At 52.1% G+C, this 22,635-nt stretch overlaps 1 protein-coding gene across 1 annotated transcript in view; it reads right to left on the bottom strand.

Annotated features, from left to right (window-relative positions):
* Nucleotides 1–534: 534 nt before the first annotated feature.
* Nucleotides 535–22,635, bottom strand: part of PIK3R4 (phosphoinositide-3-kinase, regulatory subunit 4) — a 53,773-nt gene continuing 31,672 nt past the window's right edge. Inside the window, exons 9-19 of the mRNA XM_006883323.1 lie at nt 21,554–21,755; nt 19,730–19,917; nt 18,869–19,079; nt 15,796–15,961; nt 11,772–11,936; nt 8,362–8,573; nt 6,543–6,674; nt 4,999–5,099; nt 4,363–4,451; nt 3,965–4,073; nt 535–705 (exon numbers count right to left, since the gene is read on the bottom strand). Of these exons, the coding sequence (XP_006883385.1) occupies nt 535–705; nt 3,965–4,073; nt 4,363–4,451; nt 4,999–5,099; nt 6,543–6,674; nt 8,362–8,573; nt 11,772–11,936; nt 15,796–15,961; nt 18,869–19,079; nt 19,730–19,917; nt 21,554–21,755 (1,746 nt within the window). The remainder of the gene's footprint in view (nt 706–3,964; nt 4,074–4,362; nt 4,452–4,998; nt 5,100–6,542; nt 6,675–8,361; nt 8,574–11,771; nt 11,937–15,795; nt 15,962–18,868; nt 19,080–19,729; nt 19,918–21,553; nt 21,756–22,635) is intronic.

Raw genomic sequence — 22,635 nt, 5'->3', positions numbered from 1 at the left:
CAGCATGTGAGGACGGCCAGGGGACAGGCTGGGGCCACGCACGAGGGACGACAGCATGTGAGGAAACGCCCAGCCTGTCACGCGCTCACTCCTCCTGACCCGCTGCGTGCCCTCATCTCCGAGCACTCACTGCCCGCTGTGAGCCTACTCCTCTACGAATGTTTACTCTCACAGAACACGCTCAACAAAACCACAAGTCTTAGGATGCTTGAATACAGTTTATTGGCTGGTTTGAAGAATATTTTTTAAGTATTTTTTACATTATGATAGTTTACAAGCTTCTCTCCAACCGCCTTCTTCCATACAAAGGAGTCTGAGACCATAGAGGCCTTGACCTCTGCGGCTGCTCATCCCACCACATGCGGTCCAGAGTCTTCCAGAGACACACAAGGTCGGCCAGTCAGCTTCCCTCACCGCGAATCGGCAATACGCAGACATGATTCTGAATTCTAAGTGGCCGAATCCGTGCCTTCGTGTTCTCCAGCAACAACCCCCCGTGCGGCACAGAGGATTCACACCCCAGCAGGGCGGGCTCTACTTCCATACCTTCACGATCCCGTCTCTGGAAGCAGTGACGATGAAGCCCTGGGTCGTCTGGAACGTGGCCACGTCCGTTATGATGTCATGGTGTCCCACAGGCAGGGACTCCGGGCCCCTCCGAGGCGTGTCGTCACTGGGCCCCACTTTCTGCTTATTCTGAATTTCCTGTTTGATAGTTAACAGTCAAAGAGAAAGCCAGGAGTGAAAATCCTGTGATTCACCTGTCATGTCAATATTGCTGCTGCCTCAACAAGGTGACCTGGGAGTGACTGTTAACCAGGGCTCCAGCATGTCAGAGACAGGGCAGGGCAGGGCTCAGATCCGCTATTCACAGGGTTCACCCGACAGCTCACAACAACATGACCACCCACCTGGCTCAACCACAATGGACTGTCCCTCCCGTCCCTCCCTAAAGACCTTCACTATGAAACATGCCCTAATCCATTGCCGGGCGTGGTATTTCCCTGACTGTCCCGCTGCCTGTTTCTCTCTGCAGACCAAGGAATCCCACCCAGGAGACCCCTTAATAAAGCGTCTATAGGTTCCTTTAAAAAAATAAAGAACAACCACATAGAGATCCAGGTTGCTCTGGGGGCCTAGGAGGTGAGGAGCGTGCTGCCAATTCAAGGTCAAAACCCACGCAACCCTCCAAGGGCTGCCAGGAGCCGAGCCGTGAGGGAAGGGCTGGCCTGGCCGAGGGAGCAAGGCGTCCCGTCCCCTACAACACTCCGTGTCCCGAACGGTGAGAGAAGTTTACGGTCAAGCCGCCCAGCTGTGCTGTTTCTGCTGCAGCAGCGTTAAATAATGTTGAGTGTTCACATAAAGCCCTTGAATGAAACGGTAACAAATCTCTAACTGAAAATCAAAGGCAAAACCCCTATAGAAAACACCTTCAGCAGTAGTTAAAACAAACGAGCACATACATCTTAGCTATCTACACTGCTGTAACAGAACCATAACTGGAAGGCTCGCAAACATCATCTTTTCACTTAGGAGGCTCAAAAAACCACTCACACCCACTGCCATGGAGTCAGAACCGACTCAGCTCACCTTCCAAGTGCTTTTCAGAGGCTGCCAATCTCATGGGAGGAGACTGCCCACCATTCTCCCTGAGAATTGCTGGTGGATTTGAACTGCCAACTTGTGAGCTGGCCGTGCAGCTAGCGGCCAACCTGGCAGACCCCCAGAGCTCCCCAGAAGTCTGAACTCAGGGTGCGGGCTCTGTAACAAGACGCAGAGCTGGAGAAAGCTCTCCTTTCAGCATCTGCACACTCAGCAGTCCCTGAGACCCCCACCCCATGTCTCGGCACCCATCAGTTCCCGGGTCGAGGGGAGGGGCGTAGAAGAAGCCTTCCATTCCCGAGAGCCCCCTCTGCTCCTGGCCCTTCCCCTCGGTGGTTCTAAAGCCCCTTCCTGCTCTGCTCACCTGTTTCGTCTGTCTTGGACCTAAAAGAGGCTGCCTCGAACTATAGCCCAAACCTGTAAACGGAATCGTTCCCCATTAAGAAAACTCCTTCTATACAATAACATCGTAGAGGTTAGGACCTACAGCACAGAACCATTACACTAGTCCCCCAAACAGAGGACAAGCACGGCCAACCCACGCTGACCCATTCTGGGGGATCCAATGCATCAACAGCAACATACAGAACAACAGACGTCCTGTGGCATCACGGGACGTCTCTGTTAATGACCCGACACTGCACCAACTCGGCACGGCCTGTCCTTCCTCCCCGGTGGCTACACTTACAAGCCTGTGCACGGCCATCTGGTGTCTCTGGTCACCTATTGCAGTCAGACAGGAGGGAGGCAGGAGCAGGGGAGGGCACGGAGTGTGGGGACAGCCTCCAGGGCAAGTGCCTCTGTGCCCTGAGGCCACAAATCTGGAGGGTGCCCAGCTACCACTCCTCAACAGCTGGATCAAAGATTCAACAAAAGAACCCTAATCCAAGGGAGAGCAGTTGAGAACAGAATTTGAAAGCCTGAAATCTAGGTCCTGGAGCCACAGTGGCTGGACAGTCCGTAACACTTGGCCCTGAGAATTTTTACCTTAAACAACAGTATCTCTTAAAGCATCTTAAAACCAAACGACTTCAGCTTGACTACTCAAGGATGTTGGCAGTGAGCATTAAGTTCTGTCTACAGAGCATCAAAATCACAATAGCACTTCAAAGGACGAGACGGAAAACTCAGGAAGCAGTGGATTTACATTATCAGGAGACGACAACTCTGAAAATGAAGGTGAGAGTCAGGGGTACAACTTCCAGAACCTACTCAACACCACTGCATGGTGCACGCAGAAACTGCCGGGCTGGCGTAGGTTCTGCTGGGGGCACGCGCTATGACCAAAACCAAGCTGATGGGGGTGGGGTGTTTATGAGTGTGTGTACACACACACACACACGCATCTCTATAAAATAGGAGACAGCGAGATAGAGGAAGACCCCGGATGACATGGGTTGACACAGTCACTGGAGCAATGGGGTGGGTGTATCAAGACAGTGAGATCAGCTCAGGATGGGACAGGGTTCAGAGGTGTTGAGCACAGGGCTGCTATGAGTCCCAGGTGACTCCAGGGCACGTAACAACAACATATAAAAACATATATACACATTCATGTACACACACACGCACACACACAGAGTCAAGGGCCGCTGAACCAGAACTGACTCACAGCGGACCCTCCAGAGGCTGTTCAGAGGCCGTAAATGGCAACTGCCTGTCTTTCTCTCACAGAGAAGCTGGATTTGAACTATGAGCCTTTGAAGTGTCAGCACAACTCCTTACTCACTCGGTCACTAGGGCTCCTTTTCTGTTATCTCCGCGTATACACATACACGTCTCACTGTACACACAGGTTCGTTCTACAATGCTCATGACAATACTATTCACAACAGCGTAAAACTCCCCCAAATACCCAGTAACAGGAGGACAGGTCGATACACTGTGACCCCCTCACGCAGCAGAATACAGTAAGAATGAGTGTGTCACAGCCACATGTAGCAGTAAGAGTGAATCACACAAATGAGCCCCGTAATCATCAAAATAAGCCTCACAGTGAAGAGGAAACGCTGCAGGGTACAATTTACATCGAGCACAAACACTGGCAAAATTAGCCTGTGCTGCTGCAGACAGCAGTTACCCCAGGACGGGGCGGGCAGCAGTGACCAGAGGACTGCGGGAAGGACTCCTGGAAGGCTGTGAGCCCTGCTTCTGATCTGGCGTCATGCGTGTGTCTGGATCATGGAAATACAGAGGCCGAATGCGCTCTGGTGATTACTTCTTACTAAAAGTCCATGTGAAAAGGCAGAAGGGTCTGAAGAAACATATTTCTTAACCTCAAAGAAATACTGTACCGCCGGCCAGCACCACCTATTCTAACTACCCCAATGCTCGGGCCATAAAGGCGAGGAGACAGCTGTACCTGGACAACCTCGGTGCCCTCAATTATCTTCCGGTAGTACGACACGGATGGGGAACCAGAACTCCCGGCGACAACGTAGGACCGCTCCGGATAGGCCAGGTCCCAGAACCTGGGGGGAGGAGGAGAAGGAGATTAACCTCTGAGGATAATGCGGGCCGGGGACTGTGAGCTGGCACTGATCACGACACACTCAACACACACACATACACAGAAGAGCTCATTTTCTTCTGCACTAGGAGAGATTTTTCTAGAACAGCACAAAGTATTACCAGCTGTCCTCGTAAGACGTTACTAGTTCAACAGGACAATGATGCTGGTAAGGAGTAACAGTATCCACTCACAGGGGTCATCCTTCTCCTCAAGGACCATGAATTCGTCCTCCTCACACGACAGTGTACCTTATTTTCATATCCGAGCCAGCCGTGAGCAGGATAGGATTCCCATCTGCAGGACTGCAGTAGATGCCATGAACGCTGTGCGGAGAAGGCTTGAGGGAAACAGACACGGGGTCAGAGAAGACACTGACAGGTATTTCATGAACGATGGCGTGCTCTTAGAGGCAAGCTAGTCGCCAGGAGGTCGAGCACCAAGGGCCGGATCACCGGAGAAACGGGCCACCACTTGTGTACACCACCGTCACTTATTTCTTCAACACTTGAAACGTGCTGGGTTGTTACAACTCAGAGCAGAAGAGACACAGCCCGCTCAGCTCCTTGTAACTGTCTATTTTCAGGACCCCCTTGGGTGGGATGCCAGCTAAGGGGGGAAAGGGGACATGTTCCATCTTCATCTAAACGTCATCTGAGATTGCCCAGTGTTTAGTGGGGTTCCAGAGAGAGAGCACCCCCCCTCGAGGGACCCGGCAACCAGCACAGCCCCTGAAGGAGATGTCAGGGCGTCTGAGGAACATTCTGAGGAACGGTGGGGCCGGGAAGTTACACCAAACCCTAGGGATCACCAGCCCTTGGGATGCCCAACTGTGTTTATAAAGCCAAACTGTTTCCACGTGGTGAAAGGACAGATGGGAGGCGAACCTGTAGCTCCGAGAGCGGCGGTGCACTGCTGGCCCAGAGCGTGAATCGTCTGTCCCCCGTCTCCATGTCCCACATGGACACCTCATTGTTGCCCTGAACCGCTGAGGGAGACAAAGGCCAGACCGTTACTCAGGCAGGAGGCACGCGGCCACCTGGCCCCGCTCCATCAACCCCTCTCTAATGAGAGATCAACCAGTCAGTGCCTGTGATTGGACGGGTGCAAGAGGGAAACCCCACATCAGCAACTGCAACGTAAACACCGCCAGCTTCCACCGGATGGAGGAAAGGCGAGTCATAAGCAGATCTGGTCCTCAAACAACCGACAGTGCGCACACAGAGAAAAGTGCCAGCCCTCAGACAGTGAGCGCCCAGCGCAAAGGCCGGGCCACTGGCCGCAGGGAGCAACAAGATGCATGGTAATGGTGACATCACTCCCGGTGGACAGAACGGGTGACAGCGGAGGGCTGGGCACACACAGACAGAAGGCAGAGAGTGCAGAGCAAGGAAAAACAAAGGAAATACGCCTGGGCGGTTTTGAGGGAGGGCGGCGAGCTGGCCCATCTGCAGCCCCAACTGCAGTCCCATCGCCGCACGGAGAGGAGAGAAGGAGGAGGCCGAGTCCAGGAAGCCGGCCCAGGGAAGCGACACAGCATGCTTGGCCAGGTGGCCAGGACCGTGTGGCATCTCCGAGCACAGGCCAGGGACAACGGCATAGGCTGCGTCCACTGGTGGCCTTTCCCAAGCCGGGCACTGAGGCAAACAGGGCACGAAAGCCCTGTCCCATGGACTCATGCCTTGCTGAGACTGATACACAGCGGCACCACAAAATCATGAGGTCCTGAAAGGTGATCTGCTTGATTCAGAGGCAAAGTCAAGGGATGCTGGTGTGGGAGGGGCAGGGGGCAGGGAGCAAAGTGTGGCCAGCAGCCACCTTCCACCTGCTGCTCTAAGCAGAGGGGTGAGGGACCGTCACCGAGTCTGTTAGCATGGGGACTGAGATGGTGGCGGGGTACAGGAGGGGCCGTGTGGGTAACCAGGCGTGCACAGAGCCTGCAGGGTCAGAGAGGGAGCACAAGACAAATCGAGCAACAGCTTACAAGAACCAACCAAAGGACTTCACAGGTTATCCTGCGAAGTCTCACTACCCATTTTACAGATGAGGAAAATCAATCTCAAACATCTGCCTAATGGTCTAGACAAGAAAAACCAAGTGCTAAGGCAGACGGTGAGACGAGATGAGATTCAAACCCAGGAGACAGGGAAGTGGGTGCTTAAAAATGCAACAGGAGCGGATACAGACACAAAGGTCACTGAGGAGGACGTCAGTGAGCCCAAGGCCGATCCCCAGAGGCAGCGCGATCACAGGAAACAGACGGGGAAAGGCACAGGAGGGCCATGAAGTGGGGGGCTGCTGAGGTCCATAACCCTCGCAAACACGAGGTGCCAGTGGGACGAGGGGTGGGAATTTCTGCCTCTGAACAGAAGAGAAGCAGCCTCAGGGCCAGGCGGGGGGTCGGGGGGAGCGTGGAGAGAGAGAGTCTCACCTGCAATCACCCAGGACTGGTACAGCGGGTGCATGGACAGCCGCCGGATCCGCGCCCTCGAAGGGTGGCAGTGGCTGGAGATGGGCAGCTGGAACCGCATGTCCCAGCAGGCCATGGTCCCACTGCTCGTCCCTGACAAGAGAAGAGACAGGGGACAGTCAGCACAAGGCCGCGTTCATGGACAGCAGACGGCAGGAGCTCCGCGCCGGGGCCCTGGGTGTTCATGACGCTGCACCCCAGACATTACAGAACAGAGTGTTTATCACACCTGGACTGCAGCAGTTTCCTGATGTAAAGGTGCTCACAAACTCATGGTCTAGAGAGGATAAAACAATGTGGTAGAAAGAGCCAGGCTGCCTCACAGAAACGTGCCAAGAACTCCTCACTCGGAGAACAGGGCCCGCTCCAAGCCCAGCAGGTAGTCGTGCGAGGTCTCCGCCCCAGTGGGGAGATGGACAGAAGAGGGCAGGAGGCACAGCCAGGCTAGTGCTAAGATGGTCCCCGGGGGAACCCCTGGGCTTGTCCCGCACACAGATCGAGGTGCCCAGAGGCACAGCCACGGCCGCGAGGGGGCCAGGTACACAGCGTCTACCTTCAGGCCAGCACAGGACCGGTGGCACTGTGCTCAGACAGTCCCTGGCAGCAGTTCCACCTGGACCCGTCCTGCACACAGATCAAGGTGCCCAGAGGCCTGGCCACAGGTGCAGCCCAGCACCAGGGCTTCCTAACTTCTCACAGACAGGGCGAGCATCCCTTACAGAAGCAGTGAGATGATGTGTGGGTGTCATGACCACAAACGGGGAGCCCTCGTGTGAGCCCAGCAGGCCCTGAACACAAGGGATACAGAATACACACGCCTGTGTTCCTAACGGGCCGAGCTTGGAGCCCTGGGAAAAAGGGAAGTAAAGCAGGAAAGAAGCCACAAGACCACGCAGTGACCACACAGCGACCACCCAGAGACCATCGAGTGACCACACAGCATAGCAACCACATAACGACCAGAGAAACCACGCAGTGACCACACAGCGACCACAGAGACCACAGTGACCACACAGCGACCACAGTGACCACACAGCAATCACCCAGAGACCATTGAGTGACCACACAGCATAGCAACCACATAACGACCAGAGAAACCACGCAGTGACCACACAGCACAGCGGCCACCCAACAAACACCCATACAGTGACCACACAGCACCAGCGATCATGCAGTGATCCCAAAGTGACCACACAGCCAGTGCCTGCTTTCAACCTCTGCAGAAGAGACATGCTCTGTCACTCCCCCACCAGGCCTGCAGTGACACATGAACCCTTCAGAGCCTCAAAGAAGTCCCCTTGTCCCCAGAGTGTGAGGACACAGAGGCTCGGAGTCCCCCACTGGGATGAGGACACAGCGTACTGAACTCACCCCACTGGGATGAGGACAGAGAGGCTCAGAGTCCCCCCACTGGGATGAAAGGACACGTAGGTTCAGAGCGTTAAGAAGCTTGCCCAATGTTACTGGGATTAAAAACTGTCTACCCAAACTGAACCAGTGTTTCCTGTCAGCCAAGCCAGATGCCTCCCGGGTGAACACAGAGAGGTGACCCATGTGATGTTAACAGTGGCTATAAATTACCCAGAAAGAATGAACCAGCTCAAGCCTCAAGATCCTCACTGCATCCAAAGTCTAACTGCAAGTGACTAGAGCGTATGAGAAGGAGAAAAAAATACCAAATACAATTTTTTTTTCAAGAGGGAATAAGCCACGTTCACAAGATGTCAAGTCCAGGCACCCATCACACTGAAAACCCAGCCAGGCCTGTGAGTGGACGCACCGATGCAGAGCCAACACTGGTGGATGTCCACTGCGAAGGAGGTGATGAGGCCCGACTTCAGGTCATGCTTCAGGGACCATGCGTTGCTCGAAGAGCGGAGGTCCCAGCCGACCAGGGAGCCGTTGACAGTGGCGTAGGCAAGGACAGACTGGGCCCCTGAGTTGAAGTGGTGCATGTCCACCACGCAGCCATCCTCCTTGGGGTCCAGAGCTCTAGAAAAGACACACAGAGAAATCAGCAAAGGCCCCGCGGCCACCAGAACCCTGGACGTGAATGGACATCCTACTCCTGATCGGGAAATAAGTAGCCAACTAAGAGAGTAACCCTAACGCAGTACTACCGGGGCGCTCTGGTGGTGCAGAGGCCACAGGGAGCTGCCCTGCTGACCCACAGATGGTGTCCCTCTGCAGGTTCGAATCCACCAGCTGCTCAGCTGGGGAAGGATGGACAGCCTCCATCGGTGCCATTTACAGCCTCTGAGAACCCACTGCAGGGTCGCCGAGCAGTCCCTCCAACTCAGCGGCAGAGAGGACTCTGACCTAACAGCATTGATTTTTATAAAACACTCCCATTTTCCCAGGCTTTCCACTCGTGCCCTTTTTCAGTTCCAAGGCCCAGTCCCACGTGGGGCACAGCCGTCCTGACTCCTCAGTCTCCTCCATTTCTGAAGATGATCTGATTGTCTGTGGGGTCCAGCAGGGCGGTCAGTGTGACGCTTTCTCATCATGAACCCAGGGTCACCTAGGCCGTGTACACTGGACTGGCGCCCGGAGCGCACCTGCTGCTGCGATGCTCACGTGATGCACCGGGTGCTCACCCCGGTCACCTGAGCAGGACGCCGTCGGCTAGCAGTGTCCACCATAAACCTCTTCCCTCAACAGTGCAGGGAAATACTCTTGAGACTTTCTCAGTGGAGAATTCTGCTTCTGAAAAACTTTTATGCACTAATTTTAGGATTAATTGGTGAGTCACTTCTGCACCAATTACCGCTGTGGTGTTCTAATGGTGACTTTCTGAGTCCCCTCAACTCTTCTCAATTAAGTGATCAGAATTCTAGGGGAGCTCTGGTGGCCTAGTGGCAAGAAGTTGTACTGCAATCGCAAAGGTACACGGTTCAAATCCACCAGATACTCTGCCAGAGAAGGAGGGAAAATTTCCTCCCGTACCAGTCAGATCTGATTTGACGGTACATGCACAAAAAATTAAAAAAAAAAAAAAAAAGAATTCTTTTGAAATAAAGAGCTACCACTTCTTCCTCCATTAATTTATTTGTTCCTCCTGGGCCAGGGGAACTCTTTGGGGCTGGTTACTGCGCCCAGAGGTATCTCTGAACACACCTTAACTTTCCAGGACCAACAGATGATGCAGGCTTACCCTGGAGTTTCCCTGCCTGATCTAGATCATCCGTTCACTAGCAGTCCTGGTTCCACAATCTCGGCTTCTTGGCTGCAGAGGTGCCCCCACCTAAATCAAGCCCTCGGAAGAGAGGCAGCCAGGAAGCAAGCCAGGTCTCCTGTCCCACATGCGGACACACCTGGGCTTCTGTCCTCAGTGGTGTGTGGATCATGTGTGCACAGACAGAGCAACAGATGCAGGCTGTCCCTTGATTCCACACAAATGCTGCTGCCAACTGTATCTTTAAGCTGAACTTGTCTTTAAATCAAATTAAGTCAACATAAAAAATACAACCTCAACGCACTGCCATCAGGTCAGTTCTGACTGGCAGGCCCCTCCTACGGTTTCCAAGGCTGGAAATCCTAACAGGAGGCCATGACCACCTTCCTCCAAGTGGCTAGAGGATCCAAACCCCAGGAGACATGAGATCTTTGTATCTGCAGTGAAACTCTGCAAAGGCTACATCATGAGAGGTCCCTATCTTTAACATGTTGTCAGGTGCCATCGACTACAGCTCACAGCAACCTGTGGACAACAGATCTGCACCCTGTCCTGTCCTGAGCCAGCATCACCATCACCGACTGCTGAGGCCCATGTCACGGTCACTGACCACAGATCTGCACCCCATCCTGTCCTGAGCCAGCCTCACCGTCACCGACTGCTGAGGACCACTGTCACGGTTCCTGTCAATCCATCTACTGAGAGTCTTTTCACCTCCACTTTTCCCAGCGTGATGTCTGTTTCCAAGAAAACCTGTCCAGAGTATGTGAGCCGATGGTTCCCCATTCCTGCCTGGAAGGTGCAGTTCCTCCAAGATAAATCTGTTTTCTGGCAGTCCAGAGTATACTCAACACTGTTCACCAACAGCACAATCCAAAGGCATCAATTCTTCTTAGGGAGCTCTGTGATCCAGTGGTAAGAAACGGCCTTGCAATTTAAAAGGTATAGAGTTCTAATCCACCAGCTGCTCTGCAGAAAAAAGATGAACATTCCCCTCCCATGGTATTTGCTGCCTCTGAAAACCCACTGGAGCATAAGGTACTCATCTGTTCCAACTCGACAGCACACAACAATTCTCCCCACACAGTGCCCGATGCCAGACGCGTAAGAAATACTGACAAGACCATGGTCTGGATCCCCCCTCAGTCGTCAGACTGACATCGCTGTTCTTCAGCACTCTGGAGAGGTCCTTGACAGCAGGTCTTCCCAAGGCAGCACATCTTAGGATTTCCTGACTGCTGCTATCAGAAGTGCTGGTTGTGAAGCCCAATACAAGGAACATCGTTAACACAGTTACACAATAGTAACAACGTTCTGAAAGGCATGACAAATAGTTATCAGAATGCAGGTATGAGTTTATCTACCTTTGGAGTCTTCAGGACCCAATACTGGCCAGCTAGAAACCGTTCTGCTTTACTCCTAACGATTTCACCATGCAGGCGTTTAATCTGCAAGTGACTATGTTTTATAGCAATGAAGAACGTTCTCAAGGTAAACCACCAGTAGATCAAACACATCCTCTCAAAGTTCCACTCCCTGTCTCCATCAATTACAGACTCTGAGGCCAAACAACAGAAAGCCAACATCTAATCTTCCTTTAATGAAAAACACTCACATTCTAAACATCAGCCAGGCCCAAGCTGTGCTCTTAATAACAGAGACAGACGACAGGACTCAAAATTAGGTTATCCCGTCAAATGCCTGACTGGGGTGAGCTAGGAGGTCAAAGCTGCCCTTCTGACCCTTTGACAAAGTGGCAGAAAATAAAACATGTAGATAAAATTTGTTGGAGCTAATCAGCTGTGATAGTTCTGAGCTGGGAGCAGTTATATTTATTTGACATACTAAAAACAGAACTACATGAAAGAAGCCCTCAGATGGTCCTTACCGCATGGTCGAAGGAGGAGAGGCCACAGCACACACCTCCACGTCCTCAGACGCTCCTAACTGCACAGTCAGAGTGGGAGAGCCCATAGCACATGCCTCCACATGAAGGTTAAGATCACGAGCGGTACCTGTTCTGGAGAGGATGGATTTTAGGAGACTTGGGCAGCTTGGACGCCTCGATGGCAAGAAGCTGGATGGCCCCATTATCAGACGCGATGGCCAAGTAGTGGGAGCCTTGGCAGAAGGTCAGTGTCTTGACACGTCCTCCGATTCGACTGTACGTGAGGATGGACCTGTATCAGGGAGAAGGAGCAGCTCATTTCTGAAAAGCCACAACATGTTCCTACTGCAGATGTTAAATAAACACCCATGTTCTAAACATCAGCAGACACAGCTGTTTCCCTGAGACAGACTCATTAAATAAACATCCACATCACAATTAACAAGCATTATTAACACCGTGCGATCCACTGCACCTTCTTACGTCACCTAGCAGAAATGCAAGCCCTCTCAAAGCACTGGTACAGAATCCCCCTTTCTCCCGTTGGGAACAACGAGCCATCTGCGTGCAGTGGCGCTGTCTCAGCGATGCTGCCTTCACTCCGTTCTGACAGGAACTCCACCGCGCGGCCCAGGTCCCTTCTCCTCCAGCTCCGACAAGGGAAGCGGAGGCTCACATCCTCCGGTCGCCCTGCACTTCCTAACGCCTACTCTCTCAGAAGGGAAGGCCCTGGCTTCGGAATCAAGGCCTTGACTTCCACAGGGGACATTCTGCACGATCTGGTCAAACCACTTGGCCTGATGTGGGTGTCTAAGTTTAATTACCAGCAAAATAAGGACTTCACAATGAATCTATAAATCACAAAATCCCAATAAATGTACAGCTTTATCATCATTCCAACTCATACAAATACACTCTGAGTGCTTAAATCCTCATTTTCAGTATTCTCAACTAAATTCGCCACCACGCTCCTGGCCTGGGAGCTGCACAGGTGTCTCCAGTCCTCACCACTTGCCACTCCATCCCCTCCACATGGGCTGCATCTGACCGGTTGAAAAGCCAAAACCTTGACCACCAAATGCATTAATCCAACTTTCACAGCTCATTCCATTATACCAGTTAATACATACTAAATGTAAACACTATTAAACTAAAGAATACATTAAGATCATTTCTCATTCTACTACCCAGAGAGCTCTAGCAACATTTTAGATGCTTATTAAACAGACACACTTTCTTTTTTAAGTATGAGATACTTTATACGCTTGTTAAAGACTCACCCTCTCCCTCAGATTTACCGTGTTTAAATAACAGTTCTATTGTATCTCTGCCACTTTGAACCCACCAACAAAGAAGCCCTTATCAGTTTCCCTATAAAAAATCAACTCCAAGGCGGCTTGAGCGCCCCTGCCACGCTGGGTGCCTGTCCCTGCCGCTTGCTCCACCGGCTTAGCCAACAAGCCCTTCCTCCTTCTTTTAAACTGAGCTGCTGGAGTGATACTCCTTCTCTCCCCAGGGTCTCAACACGTGTTAAAATAAAATGCAGCAATACTGCCTTTCAGATCAGAAATGTGTTTCCTCCACATCCTTCTTATGGGTGCACCACCCCTCAACCCATTTCACCCTCCCTGCTGTTCCTGGTCACATCTGCTTGACCGTGAAGAAAGCAGAGCTGAACATTCTGGACACCCAGCCTTGAGCTGATTGCCTGTCACCTCCTCCGACACGGACGAGTGAAGGCCTGTGATCTGGGAGCTGCGGCAGCACATCCCTCACGCTGTTCCCAGTCCTCCCTCTGACACGGCTGCCCGGAGATGCTTCATACCTCACCTCAGCAAGGCCCAAGCCATCGGCCGCTCCTCAAGGAGAGAAGCTGAGTGCACCCAACAGAAAGGAACACAGGCAGCTGTGGGAAAGGATTAGGGGACACGAAATAGCTTCTGATAAAGGAGGAAGGCGTAAAATAGTAGAAAACAATTATTACTTCTCAAGAGACCAAGTTGAATCGTGATAGAAAAGATGGAACAGATGGTCTAAATCATACGCAATTCAATGAGAAGTCAGCACTGGGAACAGGGGGTCAGCCCACAGGCCAGGGAACCTCGGCAGCCAGAACTGATTTAGAATAGCATTTCCTCAGAAGAACAGGGCAGTGAGCTAACGAAGGAAACCACAGCAGTCAGAATGTACTAGAATAGCATTTCCTCAGAAGAACAGGGTGGTGAGCTAACAAAGGCCAGGGGAAACCACAACAGTCGGAATGTGCTCGAATAGCATTTCCTAAGGAGAACGGAGTGAAGGCAGATGGCTAACCTCAACAGCCAGAACGCACTAGAATTTCCTGAGAACAAGTGGATGACCAGGCAACAGAAGGTGGGGGAACCTTAGCAGTCACAATGTACTTGACCAGCATTTCCAAAGTCGAAGCACCAATTTCCCAGCCACTAGCTGGTGCGGTGATGGTCTCCCACCATCAATGATGAGAGAGCAGCTCATTCCCTCCTCCTCTCCCTACACTCGCCATAGAGCACCTCTAAGCCAGGACCCCGAGCATCCCACCAACAGCAGAGTGGACTGTCACAGACGTGTGAGGGCAGCAGCCTCCAGAGGACAGTCAACCTGCTAGCCCACATTTCCCAAAGACAGCCGAGTTGGTTCACGCAAGAGACCCTCGGGCTTCCAAAGCTGTGCATCCTGACGGCAGAAGGCCACCCATATCTACCTCTCCTCCCCTCCCCTCCCCTCCCGACACCTCTTTTTTCTCTCTCCCCCCTCCCTCTTTCTCCCCATCCTCAGTAAGGAGCCCAACACAGAATGCAGAGAACCACCAGTGCCCCTTCAGATCACAAAGCGACCAGGTTTCTGGGGTGGCACGATCTTAAAAGTGATTTGGACAGAGAGAACATGCTCTGGAAGAAGATCACCCGGAATGAGCAGGAGGGGAGGCCTTGTGAAGTTTCCTCGTGTTAAGGAAACATCCTGCTAACGCAGGTCATGAACTGACGGGGACAACAGTGAAGAGCCACCCGGCAAACAAGAAAGAGAGGCCTTTAAAAACACTAATCAGAATGAGAGTAATCAGAATGTGAGTAATCAGAATGCGAGACAAGGGGAGGAGAGAAGACACGTGCGAAAGGACGCCTGGAGTACGACTCTCAGGAGGAGACTCCGGAGGGGACCTCAGCGACCATCCTGGCGCCAAGGCCCTGCTGTGTCTGTACCACCACGGGGCTGGGGGCTGGGCTGCACAGGGCACGCATCTGTCAGGACTCAGGAACGCACTGCTGAGACCCATGGACCTATGGGCACACAATCTTAGGTCAGACACTGAAGCACACTGATGTCTGCAACTTACTTAGAAACCCACAAAAAACAAACCGCCATGGCTGATCGCTCACTGCTGAGCTGGGCCGACTCACCAAATGCTGTTGGTCCCCAAGGATAGAAATCCTGATGGGAGGAGCCTGGGAGACCCAAACCGCCAGACCAGACAGACACAGCAGCACAACGTGCCAGGGGCTACATGACATACCAAGTACCTTTCGATTAACAACATAACCTGAGCAGCAAACCAACGTTCCTCTCTCCTCAGAGCGTTTTCACCAGCTAACACACTTGTTCCGCTCACTGACTGTGCGTGCTGTGTCACCTCCTACAAAAATGACGACTTCTATCCGTTCATCACTGCTGTATCGGGACCCAAAGCACAGAGGCGCCTGGTGATTGAGGCGGGCCAAGACGGGCTCTCCTGTGCGCGGTACCTGCCAGCTGAGGGCGCCCTTGCACACGGTACCTGGTGGCTGCTCAGTACCTGGTACCTGCCAGCCGGGGCGTGCTCTCAGTGCCTGCTGGCCAGGGCACACTCTTCTCTGCTCAGTACCTGCAGGACGAGGCGTGCTCTCCCCTGCTCCGTACCTGGTACCTGCCAGCCGGGGCGTGCTCTCAGTGCCTGCTGGCCAGGGCACACTCTCCTCTGCTCAGTACCTGCAGGACGAGGCGTGCTCTCCCCTGCTCCGTACCTGGTACCTGCCAGCTGGGGCGGGCTCTCAGTGCCTGCCGGCCAGGGCACACTCTCCTCTGCTCTGTACCTGCCAGCCGGGGCGCACTCTCTCCTGCTCAGTACCTGCAGGCCGGGGCGCACTCTCACATACCTGGTGGTGGTAGTCTTCCCTTCCATCTTCTGACTGTTCCAGATTTTCACCGTGCCATCATTGGAGCACGTGGCGAAGAGCGAGTGCTCATCGGACACTCGAATGCGATTCACAGCAGATCTGTGTTCATGAAGATGTGCCACGAGCAAGCCTTTCGGACGCCACCCTGAGGAGAAGCAAAGGAGACCTCTGACGGTGCGGTGCACAGACACCGGCTTCCTCGGGCCAGCACCAGCGTGGGGACAGTCCTGAACCCAGCACGGGAAGGGTGAGAGAGCACACAGACAGACAGACAGACACTGTCTATGAGGAAGAGGCAAGGGAGGGCGTGACACAGCGCACAGAGAGACAGACAGATAGACACTATCTATGAGGAAGAGGCACAGGAAGGCGTGAGAGAGCACACAGACAGACAGACAGACACTGTCTATGAGGAAGAGGCAAGGGAGGGCGTGACACAGCGCATAGAGATACAGACAGACAGACACTGTCTATGAGGAAGAAGCACGGGAAGGAGCAACAGCACACAGACAGACAGACAGGCGCTGTCTATGAGAAAGACACCAGGACAGCATCCAGCCGTGTGAAACAGCCCAAGAGAAGACCCATCGGACACTTCTCCAGGGACCCCAACTGCCCGCCCAGGCTCAGCAGCACGAGGCCAGGACTGCCCAGCTCTAAAGAAAACGGTGCCCAGAGGGAGGCTGAGCCCAGAGGCCTCAAAGGTCCAGCACCAGCAGCCCAAGCTGCTCACATAAGTGAGTCACTTACGTGAATGTTCAAAGCTTCAGTCTGCCAAATGCAAACTGAGGAAATGGTACTTAACCCCAAAGAGTGACTCTATCAGAAAGGAAGGCTATGACGTCAGCCCTGTCCGCAGTCACAGTGAACCCCCTGCAGCCATGGGGTCTGTGGTATCAGCACGCCAGCACGAACGGTGTTGGCAATGGCACCCTCAGAAGGCCAGGGAGCTCGTTGTTTACACGCTGGCCCTTGTACGATTTCTCGTCTGTATCCTTTTGTTGACGATACATTTCCTCTCACTAATCTCCTGAGGTCACGGGTATGTCTTACTATTCTGAATCTCCACAAGGCCTAGCGTAACTGTCTTCGATACATGATGAATAAACTGTGCCATTTGTACTACGCATAACATTTGCTAACATTTTCTATCGCTCTATTACATGCTCTGCAAAGATCCTAGTGTACTGAAGGCACCACACTGCTGATAAAGTGATGATGAAGCATTATTTCAGGATGATCTGTTTTCACTAATAAGCAAAAATGAGCCCCAAGCCACTGCGGGATCAGCGTTCTTCTGAGGTGGAAAGGACGTTTCCCGCGGCTCTCTAGTCCACATGTGTGGAAGAACTCCGCCCAAGAGTGGATGTGCTGTGTTGGAAAGTGAAGTCAAGGTTATCCACCAGGCTGGAGTGAACATTTCCCTCCAGAAAAATCAATTTCACAGAACCGCTCATCTGTAGGAAGAGAAAAATCAAGAGGCCAATCGCTACTGCACATCTCCTGAACCACAAAATCGGGACCATTTCTGTGATTACAGAATACAGACGGCTCTACCGAGGAATAAAATGGGCAGTGGCTGCAGCCACGGGCTCGAGGGTGTCAGAGACGAGGACATACAGGGCGGGATGCGTTCAGGTCTGCTGTTCACAGGGTCGGCGTGAGCTGCACTCAACCTGAAAGCATCTACCAATAATACAAAAATGATGCTCATATTGGTAGATGGAATCACAAAATTAGAGTTCACAGTCAGGTGCTGGGGTTTTATAATTTCCAAAGCTGGACTGTAAACAATACTGACAAATCCAAAAGTACCTTAAACACTCTTAAGGTATTTATTTTGACCAGAAATTTTATTTGACTAGAAAGGTCATTTACCACATGACAATTTTTGTAACTCTTCACCCCAATGGCCTCTAACAGTCTCTCCAAGTCCACATCTGACGTGGACATTCATGACTTTTCTCTGCAAATCAGCACCCAGTGCCTTTCTTCTCAGCGTTTTCAACAACAATCTTACTCCTCAAGGCTAAACACAGGAACTCCTCAGCAGGTAAAGCTCTCCACAAACACCAAAATCCCATTCAGACCCAGTCACGTCAGGCAAATGCAGTCCTGCAGCCCAACCACAGCTCCCTCTGAAACACTGCTCAGTATTTTCAAAATCTCCTCAGGCATGTCACCAAAATCTTAACACTGATAAGCAGTGAATAGTAGCATTCTAGGTAACTTTTTTTGTTTTGCTTAAAAATTACCCATCGTTTTCTAAGGTTTTCTAAAGGAAAAGAACAGATGCTAACACTTTTCAGAAATGAGGAGTCCCCCTAGAAGTGCATACGCAGTGAAGCAGCCGTTCAGCACTCGGCTGGCGGGAAGGCAGTGACTGGTCCTGTAACCTGGGACACAGAGGAACAGACAGGCCACGACACCGCGCGACCAGCCTCCACGGGAACAGAGGTGCACACTCGGACACAGAGGCACAGACAGCCCACGACGCCGCTGCACGGGGACTGGGGTGCACACTCAGAGACAAGGACACAGAGGCACAGACAGGCCACGACGCTGCACGACCAGCCTCTACAGGGACTGGGGTGCACGATCAGAGCCAAGAGATCCAAATCCCACACAACTGCTCACCGATGGGCTTCCTAACAGGCACTCTGTCCCCACTCCCTCTTCTGGTACTTCCTGTTTCTAGAACTGGGCACCAAGGCAGCAAGGGACATAGCCCACGCCTAGGGTTCTTACGAGGCAGGGGTGGGGAGAGTAGGAGGAGTGGGGGACACTTGCACCAAGGCGGCAAGGACACAGCCCATCACTGGGGTTTTTAGGGAGGGGAGCCTGGGTTCTTGGGGTGGGGGGCAAGAGCTTGCACTGAGGATACAGCCAACCCCTAGGGTTTTTAGAGGGGCATCCGGGTTTTCTTTGGGGACATTGGCTTGCACCAAGGTGGCGCGGACACAGCCCATCCCCGGGGTTCTTACGGGGGGAGGGGGTGGGCGGGGGCTTACAGCAAGGCGCGGAGGACACAGCGCAGCCCTGGGGCTCTTACCGGGGGGCGGGGGCTTGCTCTCCCACTCGGCGTTCTCCATCATCTGCTTCGCCAGCCTCTCAGCATTGCACTGCTCCCGCTTCTGCTGCACAAGCTGCTGAAGTTCAGTCTTGCAGGTCGTGATCCGAATCTGGCAGGTGGACGGCACCACCGTGCTGCTCAAAACCTGGACCGCTGGTTTCCGATTCTGAACATTTGTCACTTCTGGAAACTGAAAAACAAGCCAACTGCAGGTCATTTACATTCTCACTCCTCATTACACCAACCTTCTGTCCTTATTAATGTAGTAATTTTTGACCACATTTAACAGTGACCTGGTACATGAAAACTTAGTTGTAAGTTTAAGCTCAAGTGTTACTTTTTGAACCTCAACATTATCTAAAGTAAGCAAATAACACTAAATAAAAAAATGTAATTCATTTAAATGAAAAGAAGAAATCATTTTAATTTCTCAGTCTGGCTCAGCTCATACTTTTTAATTTCAAATATAACTGGTGATGGAAGTTACACAAACTTATTTCAAATATATCAAATCCCTCTAACATTTACTCCAGACAGCGAGCTGGAAAGACCTCTGCCCAGAAGGGTATCTGCTATTTCACAGACAGGACTATGTTTAGTGGAACTCAAGAAGGCATAGCAGCGTCTGAAAGGCTCGCCACAGCAGTTCATAACCCTGTGGTCAACCTACAACGTCAGGGCAGGTGACTGGTGAGTGCTGAGACTTGTGGGTGACTCCAACGACTAAGTCCTGCTGTATCAGGTAAAGCTGTCCTGTGAAGAAGCTGTGTCCTCTCCACGACAAGACCCCGCCCCGATCGCCCAGCTGAGTGCCACGGTCTTTAGTCCCGGTAACAGTACCTGTGGGGAGGTGGACAAGGGAACGCCGAGGCCAGCAGAGGACTCGGATCGCGACGGCCGCCCAGTCTGCATCCCGTCCTGGTCGCTGCCCTTGGGGAGGGCCTGGGGGATGGCCGGCGGCTCCAAGGACCCAAACATGCTTTTCCACTCTTCATTCACATTGGAGTCTTGCTTGACATGCTTTCTAGCTGTGGAGACATGAGCAGAGGTGTCATCTGAGAGGGGCTCTAAACTAGAATGCGCTTGCCCTGCCCCCCTTATTTTTTTGGTGGTAAAGAGACAGCAACTGAATTCCCTTACCACTAATCACAACTAACGAACCTGAGTGGGTCAGTCTTATGTGTCAGTGTCACTGTGGAGCTGGAAGAACCCCCTGGGGAGCCTGTGAAATGCAGGTTCTAATTCTGACTGTCAGAGGAGGAAAATGCATGCCCAGCAGGACAGGGGCTAACCCAAAGCCCTGGGTTTTACCTCAGGCGGGTTACCAAAAAGTATATTAAAAACCCAAGACTGCAGCACTGTCAAAACAGAAAATTAATTGCTCCAGCAATTCCAACGCTGAAAGCCCACTGGCACCAAGTGGATTCCAAGGCATCGCTCCTTCTCCTCAGCACCCCGGTGGGCCTGAGGATTCCCACGTGGACGCGTCAGCAGTGTCACACGCGTGCAGGACACCCCCAGAGCCCCTCTTGATGCCCTGGAGAATGCAGTGTCACGTGGACGACATCGATGCCCAGCGCATGCAGTCTCTCCACAAGTCACCTTTCCTCCCTCATCTACTACTAGTACAATCCGATGACTTTGTCGTTTTCAATCCCTGAGAACATTCCTGTACAAATTTTTCCACATGCCTGTCAGTATTTCTTAGGAAAAATTTTTAAAACTGACAATGTTGAGTCAGAGAGTAAAGACATTTTAAATGAAAGTGAGTAATTTGCATAAAAGTGATTAACAGCCTTCTAAAAAGAATCAATGTTCCTGAATACCCTCATCAGCAGGGCACAAGCATGTCCGGGCCCCACACCCTTACCGTCACTCGGTATCATCAGCCTTTGCTCACCACACAGGCACAAGGAGCACCTCCCTGCTGTGGATTTATTAATGATTTACCTAGTTGGGTACAGACACACACGCACACATTTCTATAAGATGTCTACTCAAATTCTTCACCCATTTTTCCTTTTCAGGAGTCTATACTCTTATTCTTGGAAGCAGGAGTGGCATCCACTTCCTAAACAATCTGCCTCCAGAAACTCTGTAAACGCTAATAAGTGTTGATAGTTGTAGAGGGGCTTCAGGCCTTTTGTTCATATGGTCACTATGAGTCATGCTTGACTCAAAGGCAATCAACAACAACAACAACATAGTCTTATTGATATGTATAAGCATTTGAAAATAATCCTTCAAAATGCTTTACATATTTCAATATAAACCACTGATCACTAAGTTTAAGTATTAAGCCCAGTGTCTGACAGAATGAATTTATCCCACTGTTTGCCAGAATTACATTAAATACAATTTAATAGTTGCTCTAAGAACCTCAACAAGCTCTGGCGGCCTACTGATAAGAAGCTGTGCTGCAATCCCAAAGTATGTGGTTCGAATCCACGAGCTGCTCCACAGGAGAAGGATGGGCAGTCTCCTTCCTTGTAAATGCTTCTGAATAGCCACTGGAGGGTCAGCTATCGGTCAGTTCCAACTCAACACCACCCAACACCACCAGCCTGAGAAATGGACTTTTAAACACGCTAGCTCACCAGACGCAGTCTCTACGGCTGAGCGTAACCAGCTCACGCAGGCACTGGCGCGCCTTCACACACTAACCTCGCTTGTCATCCGGTTCCTGCTTTGTCTTCACGAGGTCCACCTGCCTCCCGGTCATGCCCAAGGCCGGCAGGTCGATCACACCCTTCTGGCTGCTGTCGTGGAGGTGGCTCTGGTCCACGATGTTGGCCTTGGCTTTGTTAGATTTCATCATGAAGTCTTTCAGTGCCAGAAGTTTATCTTCCTCTTCCTCTGTCATTCCCTACATCAAATCAGTAACACCAGACCACATTTTAGGCATCCTTTCACAAATATTAACACGTTAGAGCGATGGGCAACTGGAGGAGCAAGAACCCACCAGCTGAACAGGCAGTTCAGAAGAGCGGGGACAGGACAGTATGGAGCCGGGAAGCAGGAGTGGAGCGAGGACAAGAGCAGAGACAGCACAGACAGACCAGCATCTGCTCCTGTGTACACACACACACACACACACACACACCCCACCTACTCGCTGAGGGCACGGCCAACTTCCCCATAAATGACCACATCCATGCCTGACTCCTCACTGGAACCTCCAGCGACTGTGACCCGGCACAGGAAGCCCCACAAGAAGGCAGCCTGGGTGGAAGACCACCGCAGTGAAGCAGGCCACTCCAGCTTTCCAGTTTTCCAAACATGGAAAGGCTCACACTACACTGCAGACTGTCGAGTGTGTGACAGCATTATGAAAACGTCTGAAATCCTGTGAGAATTACCAAAACTCAACAGACAGGAAGTGAGCACACGCTGTTGGAAAAACTACCCACAGACCAGCTCACCTCAGGCTGCCACGAACCTTCAATCTCTAAAGGTCGGCTCGTACCTGGTGTCCGGCAGAAGTGGGACTCCTAAGAGACGAGCGAGCAAAGACTCACTTGATAAAGCAAAATGCGCCAGTACAGGACTAAGCAAAAGAAGAGTGTCTGCTTCAACCTGCCTCTCAGGAGCGAGCCCCGTGGGAAGGCGCTGACACAGACTCTTCCACAAATCCCAGGAATCGAGTCAGGAATGCAGGACCGCACTGTCAGCGCCATGCGAACGTGCTCGGAGGGTGGAGCGATGGATCAAGTCTTCCCAGCTCCTCCACCCACCACTCGTGTGAC

The sequence above is a fragment of the Elephantulus edwardii genome, unplaced genomic scaffold (genome assembly GCF_000299155.1).
Source record: "Elephantulus edwardii isolate Elephantulus edwardi_28Jun2011 unplaced genomic scaffold, EleEdw1.0 scaffold00027, whole genome shotgun sequence".
In the NCBI taxonomy this organism is placed as follows: domain Eukaryota; kingdom Metazoa; phylum Chordata; class Mammalia; order Macroscelidea; family Macroscelididae; genus Elephantulus; species Elephantulus edwardii.
This window is presented reverse-complemented; position numbering and strand designations above follow the sequence as displayed.